At 37.3% G+C, this 8,163-nt stretch overlaps 1 protein-coding gene across 1 annotated transcript; it reads left to right on the top strand.

Annotated features, from left to right (window-relative positions):
* The first annotated feature begins 1,573 nt into the window (after positions 1 to 1,573).
* LOC126490434 (olfactory receptor 4F15-like) lies at positions 1,574 to 2,539 on the top strand. The gene has a single exon (XM_050125371.1). It carries the CDS (start codon positions 1,577 to 1,579, stop codon positions 2,537 to 2,539), a length of 963 nt encoding a protein of 320 aa, XP_049981328.1. The 5' UTR covers positions 1,574 to 1,576.
* Positions 2,540 to 8,163: the final 5,624 nt, after the last annotated feature.

The following is an 8,163-nucleotide window of genomic DNA, read 5'->3' as shown; positions in this document are numbered from 1 at the left end:
CCAAATGCATGATTGTGATATTTGTTTCATTCCTGTAACTTAACCGAAATACCTATTTCAATACGTTAAAACAGAGAAGAAAACACACAAAGTGTTTCAGTATCTTTTCTAATAGTAGTCAGTCCGTGGTTGAACTATGAGCTTAATCATAGGTCTTGAATCCAAAGTCCAGATGTTGTCTACTATGCACTTTCTTCTCTAAAGAAACCTAAACTACAATATAATATGATAAATATTTCATAGAATTATGGATAAAATACTCTTATGTGATGCTATTGTTGAGGGGCTTAAGAATCCACATCACGTGGAATATACTCTATGGTAATAATTATGTTCACACCCAGGATTTATGGACTGATGGCCTGGAAGAGTCTAATTTTGGTATTTGAGTTTTATTTTAACATCAAATTGCTAGAGAAAATTTTCAATGATTACAGTTCATGTACCTAACAACATGAACACCAGGTCTTTTGCATGTTATCACAGTCTCTGTGAGTTCATATGTGCATCATGCCTCTTCTGTCTTGTCCTGGCATCATCTACCACCTCTGGATTTTACCATCCTTCAACCTTCTTTCCCTGGCTTCCTTAGGTTCCATTTCTGCTGAGATCTTTCAGTAACTAAATTTCCGTGAATTCATTTTTCACTTACCACTGTGACTTTCTGGCTTGTTAATGTAATTATAAAATGCAGACTTCCATTTTTTCTTTTAAAGGTGCAGAATAGTATCGGGTTCTTGGATATGTGTGTGTGTGTGTGTGTGTGTGTGGTATGTTATACATGTATCTATCAATGAAGACAAGTTGTTCACTTATAATGCTTATGGATAATTCTACAATGAAAAAAATAATGTCATTTCTTCAAGATATATATATCATGAAGGTGAGAATTTCTCTATCAGATGATAGTTCTTTTTAATATTTCCTATCTTTTATTTTCTTTTCATTTTGATTAGGGTCTTACTAATGATAGCCAAATGCAAATTTATAGTGCTACAAATCTAATCTGTCTTTAAAAATTTGCCAACATTCCATCATTTTCTTTAGAGGATGTATTAATTTATATTCTTACCATCAGTTTATTATGATGCCCTCTTTTAAAATATTTATTTCTGAAAATTTTATGTGAATTTATGTCTATGCATTTGTTATGTGTGGATGGGTACCCATGCATGCCAGGCATTGAATCCTATAGACCTGGAGTTACAGGCAGCATTAACTTGCTTGATGTGAGTGCTGGTAACCAAACTTGGGTTCTAGGAAAGGTAGGAAGTACTGTTAACTGCTGGAGTATCTCTCCAGCTTCCTTAAATCCACCCAACCTTATTATCTTTTGACTTTTTAAAAAAGTATCTTTTTATGTGTGTCATGTCATAGTTCACTATAGTTTTAATTTACAATCCTGTTATGATTGCTTAAATTGAGCTTGTTTTATTTTGGGTTTTATTTTGGGTTAGTTGTAATGTTTAGGTGAAAATAGACTTTCATAACTTGGAGTTTCTCCTATTCTATTAGTACAATTGTAATACGCAGTGTTCCCTATTTCCTCTTTCAGGTAGCCTTGCCATCAAAGACAATGGAAGGTGTGAATCAGTCTGTGGTGTCAGAGTTTGTGTTCCTGGGACTCACCAACTCTTGGAATATTCAACTGTTCCTTTTTGTGTTTTCCTCCACCTTTTATATAGCAAGTATGATGGGAAACTCCCTCATTGTGTTCATTGTGGCTTCTGACCCTCATTTAAACTCTCCCATGTACTTTCTGTTGGCTAATCTCTCCTTCATTGACTTGGGTATTTCTTCTGTCACTTCCCCCAAGATGATCTGTGACCTATTCAGAAAGCATAAAGTCATCTCCTTTAGAGGCTGTATTACGCAGATCTTCTTCATCCATGTCATTGGTGGTGTAGAAATGGTTTTACTCATAGCCATGGCTTTTGACAGATATGTGGCCATATGTAAACCTCTCCATTATCTGACCATTATGAGCCCAAAGATGTGCATCTTGTTTTCAGTGGCCTCCTGGGTGGTTGGATTTATGCATTCTCTGGTTCAAATGGCTTTTGTAGTAAACTTACCATTTTGTGGACCAAATGTGTTGGACAGCTTCTACTGTGACTTTCCAAGATTCATCAAACTTGCTTGCACAGACACATACAGACTGGAATTATTGGTATCAATCAATAGTGGATTCATGTCTGTGGGTTCCTTCTTCATTCTGATCATTTCCTACATTGTTATCATATTTACTGTTCAGAAACATTCTTCAAGTGGCTCCTCTAAGGCTCTGTCTACGCTTTCAGCTCATGTGACTGTGGTGGTCTTATTCTTTGGTCCTGTAATGTTTTTCTATACATGGCCTTCTTCTTACACACACTTGGATAAGTTTCTGGCCATATTTGATGCGATTGTCACTCCTTTTCTGAATCCTATAATTTACACATTGAGGAATCAGGAAATGAAAATGGCAATGATGAGAGTATTCAGCAAGCTAATGGGCTATAGACAAATCCTTAAACACCCGACCTTTGAACAGTCTTAACTGAGTACAGAAATTCACTGCTAACATATTTCTGAGAAGAAATATTTCTTTGCCTATTTTTATATGCTTATCTATAATATATATGCTATTTTGTCTTGTACTTAGTAATGAGTGACAATATCTTATTAAAATACTAATTACATATATAACATATTTATTTATGTTAATATATATTACATATATTAAAATATAATGAGCTCAATTCCTAAGGAATAATACCTACATGATGTAAATTCTTACACATAAAGAAGATAGACATTTACTTTAAGGTCTTTAGAATAGGAAAAATCTCTCTCCGTATCTCTCTCTTTCTCTCAAAATTATTTGTATTTTAAGAGTATGTTTGTATGTATATGGCTTTGCACTTGTAAGGGCAGGTACCTCTGGAACATAGGAGAGAGCATTTGATATACTACTGGTGGAGTTATAGGTTGTTTTGAACCACCTAAACTAGGTGATGGGAACTAACCTTGGGCCCTCTGAAAGGATAGGGTATACTCTTAAAAAATGATCCATCTCTCTAGACTCTGTTTCTACTTTTGAGTAGAACTAACTGTTTGTGATAAACATAGACTTCTTGTTGCATTCCACATAGAATTTATATAAGAATTATTGAACTGGATCATTTTTTCATGTGTACACCTCATGCTGCCTTTTTCTTTCTTTTGGACTTTTGCAGTTAAGCAAAGAATTTAGAACTTTTGAATGCACATCAGAGTCTTACATAAGTATTGCCTGGGTAGAAACTTTGTGAGTTATGTCTGGAACAACAAAAAGGTGCCAAAGAAACATGTTGATTTTTTCTTCTGCTGATTATAGTAGACTACTCAAAGACATTTAATATCATTTACCTTTCTTCCTATTTTCATCTTCCTTTTTTATTTTGTCTTCTCATAATGCAAAGAGACATTTGGGTGACATTTGGATGGTAAAATACTCTTGTTTTAAGATAGATGCAAGTGTTGGAATCAAAACACTTAATATACATTTCTAGTGGCATGCTGGTGTTGTACAAATATATGAGACCACTAAGATTTTTGGAGTTTCCTTCCTTGTTCTCATTCTCTCCTTTCAGTTCCTCCATGTCCCAGGTCAGCTGCAAGTATCATTGTGATAAAAGTCCCAGACTTTGCTCACATGGCAAACATTAAGACAGACACAACATTCCTAGTTTCTGCTTCATGGCCTTTTTCCCTTTCACAATTTTGGATCAAAAGCTCCAGGTCCAGAGTGAGATTTAGTAAGAACAGACGTACCTGGACCTTTTTAATGAAACTCAGATTTCCATTAAATTCTGTTAAAAATCCCTTATTGATGATTTTTATGATAGCTTACCAAATGCAGCTATGAGGGATATAGACTCATCTCTCCTTTCATTATATTCATTTGTGGATTTCAAGAAAGCCTTATCAATCTAAATGTTTTTTTTTATCTGCCTTGGGCATAAAGTTCACAGCCAATAAAATGTGAAAATGAGTTTGTAAAAGACTCCAGTAGTCTATCCACACACTTTACTATTTATAAGCAAACAATTTAATAGATTAATGGAACACTTCTTAAAGTTATTGTTATACTGTTCATTGATGTGTGATTTTTTTAATTAATTAATTTATTTATTAAAGATTTCTGTCTTCCCTACCGCCGCCTCCCCTTTCCCTCCCCCTCCCCCAATCAAGTCCCCCTCCCTCGTCAGCCCAAAAAGCAATCAGGGTTCTCTGCCCTGTGGGAAGTCCAAGGACCACCCACCTCCATCCAGGTCTAGTAAGGTGAGCATCCACGAAACTGCCTAGGCTCCCACGAAACCAATAGGTCCAGTAGAATCAAAAACCCGTTGCCATTGTTCTTGAGGTCTCAGTAGTCCTCCTTGTCCGCTATGTTCAGCGAGACCAGTTTTGACCCAGGCTTTTTCAGACCCAGGCCAGCTGGCCTTGGTGAGTTCCTGATAGAACATCCCCATTGTCTCAGTGTATGGGTGCACCCCTCGCGGTCCTGAGTTCCTTGCTTGTGCTCTCTCTCCTTCTGCTCCTGATTTGGACCTTGAGATTTCAGTCCGGTGCTCCAATGTGGGTCTCTGTCTCTGTCTCCTTTCATCGCCTGATGAAGTTTAATATTCAGGAGGATGCCTATATGATTTTCTTTGGGTTCTCCTTCTTATTTAGCTTCTCTAAGAACCCGAATTATAGGTTCAATGTCCTTTATTTATGGCTAGAAACCAAATATGAGTGAGAACATCCCATGTTCCTCTTTTTGGGTCTGGCTTACCTCACTCAGGATGGTGTTTTCTATTTCCATCCATTTGCCTGCAAACTTCAAGAAGTCCTTGTTTTTTACTGCTGAGTAGTACTCTAATATGTATATATTCCATACTTTCTTCATCCATTCTTCAATTGAAGGGCATCTAGGTTGTTTCCAGGTTCTGGCTATTACAAACAATGCTGCTATGAACATAGTAGAGCATATACTTTTGTTGTATGATATGGCCTCACTTGAGTATATTCCCAAGAGTGGTATTGCTGGGTCCATGGGTAGGTTGATCCCAAATTTCCTGAGAAACCTCCACACTGCTTTCCAGAGTGGTTGCACAAGTTTGCATTCCCACCAGCAATTTTTATGGTGACTGGGTGGTTTTAATAGGAATGCATCAAAAACCTGCATTAAGCCAGCCCCTGGATTTTGCTACTGTAATTTCATGCTTGCCACCTTAGGACTATGTGCTCAGTGTACCTATGTAGATAGCACTGACTTTCCTACTGTGATACCAAGCTCTGCCATTAAAGCTCTATGTGCAGAAGTTGGTGAATCTTCCATAGACTTCTGAGGGTCATCAGTGGGAATCTCCTAACTATACAGAAAGTGTTCTAGCACTCAGTAGCTGTACCTATTTCTAGGTGAATAGACATCTCTTTCCTGTTTTTGTTTTTGTTCTTTTGGGGGGATTTGCAATTTTGGGGAAGATTTATAATTTTTTATTGATTTTTATTAAGCTCTACATTTTTCTTTTGTTTTTGTTCTTGTCCTTTTTCTTGTTCTTGTTGCCCTTCTTCTTGAATTATAAACACTTTCCTTTAGCTAACAAATATTAAAATTTTCAGATTGAGAAAATCTAAAACTCCAGGATAGCATCTGGAAGAGAGTATTTTAAAAAATCCAGATTTATTTTTTCAGAGTATCTGAACATCTAAAGGTTACTGATATACATATGTGGATGCTTAAAATTAGTAATTTGATATGATCTGGACAATTTTTTCTAAGAATAAGCAAGCTGATACTTATTGTATAAATCTATTTTTTATACATAACATAATTCTTTATTGATTCTTCAGGAATTTTATATCACGCACCCCAATCTTATTCACCTCTTAATCTCCCCATGTCTGTCCCTCATCCTTGCAGCATCACCCTTCAAAAATCCCCTCAAATTAATTAAAATAAAATAAAACAAACAAAACCCCCACCGTTCTCCCTCATCTTTCCCATATCTAACACCTCTTCGTTCCTCCTAGTGAACTGGGAGTTCTTGTGTGACACAGGGTATACTGTTTTATCCAATTTGCCCCACCTTCAAATATCATTGCTAAGGAGTCATAGGTATGGTTCAAGGTCTCTGGCCTCTAGCACACCATCATCAATGGACTCTTACCAAAACTCCTCTCAGAGTTTCTGCTGTTGTCAGTAGTGATGGGGATTCTGTGGCTAGTATTCCATAGGACCAGTCCGTTCAAATGCTCTAGCAGATCCTAGGTAGTGTAGATGTTATGATGGGCCAACCCAAGGTCCAGGATGTGGGTCTGAGTGGTAACTGTGCTGGTCATTCCAGTCCACTAGAACCGGCACTCATCCAGGCAAGTGGCAGAGCCAGCTCTCCTAGTCCCATGCAATCAGGTCCTTCTTATTGCGAGGAGGGGACAGCTCTCCCATGAGGGGTAGAACCAGCTCCCCTGTTTCAGTGTCCAGTGAGGGGCATAGGCCTCTATCGCAGGTCCAGTGAAAGGTGAAACTGGCATGGCTCCTACAGCCTCCTGTAGGAACTTTGGACATGATCATCAATACAGACCCCAGCTGTAATGGGACCAGGGATCCAGACATGGGAGCTGCTTTATCACAGACATCATCATGGCAGCAGTGGCAGCATGGTCATCCAGATCAGTATGTTCCCAGCAGTAGTATGACCCTTGGACATCAATATGGTCTCTGGTGACTGACCAGATGCCAGGATTTCACACAGTTTTGGTGGAGCTGCGGCCAAGGCCATGTCTGGGGCCATGGTCCATGGCTCCTCTTACCACAGACATCACTTCTTATACTTTATTTACATATTTATATGGAGTTGCCCCAAGACTGAATTCCAATCACTAGTACCTGCTGCTTAGCCTTTTACATTTGGGTAACAACAGATCTCCAAATACTTATTCAACTAAGGAGGGACCAAGCTACCCACACCAAGAAACACTGTCAATGACCTATGTCCAGATTCTTTGGTCATATCACAAAGACAGAACATGAATAACTAAGATAATATACCTCCTACAAAAATGCAGACATGACTATTCTAACATCTGATGAAAAAATTTCAAGTCAAAACCAGTCAGAGAGATAAGGAGGATCAATTCATATGCATTAAAGGAAAAATCCAAGAAGCTAATACAATTCTAAACATATACACATTGAACACAAGAAAACCCCATTTCATAAAAGAAATACTATTATTCCTAAAACCACAGATTAACCACCAAATAGTGATAGTGGATGACTTAAATATTCCAATAAGTAAGTCTATAGACCAAAAACTGAATAGAGAAAACCTGAAGTTAAATGACATAAAACAAATAGACTAAAGAGACATCTACAGAACATTCTACACCAATAATAAACAACACATCTACTTCTCAGCAGTCCATGAAACTTTCCACAAACCTGATCATATATTAGGATGCAAAACTTTACTCAGAATAGAAAAACTGAAATGACATTTTGTCTTTTATATTACCCCAATGGGATAAGGTTGGATATCAACACCAGTAGATTCTACAAAAAGCATACCAGCTCATAGAGACCAAACAACATACTACCGAATGATAATTGACTCAAGGAAAAAAATGGAGAAGGAAATTTAAAACTTCTCTAATTGAATGTAAATGAAAACACAGTATCTAAAAATTTATGGAGCATAAAGAAGTTAGTCAAAATTGGCAAATTTAGAGCACTATGTCCCTACTCAAAACTTGGAGAGATGTCAAGCGAAAAACTCAGTTAAGTGCTTGAAGGCCTTTGAATATCGACAACAAATCACTCACCAAAACAGAAGATGGGAAGAGATAATCAAACACTAGCTGAAATGAACAAAATAGAAAGAAAAGATTTACAAAAAAAATCAATGACATTAAGAGCCTGCATAATACTTGTACATATATTATAGGACAGGCTATTTGTATTGGATAGCCAATTAGTGTGCTCTTTCATGGGGAAGATTATTTCTCCCAAAGTCAGCATTCCTGAGCTATCTGTAGTTCTCTGTATAGGAATGAGCCTCTCGGGCTTTGCTCATCCATTTTACCATGGATGTTTGCCTTGTTCACATCATGTTTAGACAATCATGCTGAAATTTTATGATTACAACTTCTGAC

Source organism: Alexandromys fortis, unplaced genomic scaffold (assembly GCF_014885135.2).
Source record: "Alexandromys fortis isolate MF-2015 unplaced genomic scaffold, M_Fortis_MF-2015_v1.1 scaffold_229, whole genome shotgun sequence".
NCBI lineage: Eukaryota > Metazoa > Chordata > Mammalia > Rodentia > Cricetidae > Alexandromys > Alexandromys fortis.
Note: the sequence above shows the minus strand (reverse complement) of the source record. Positions and strands in the feature narration are given on the sequence as shown.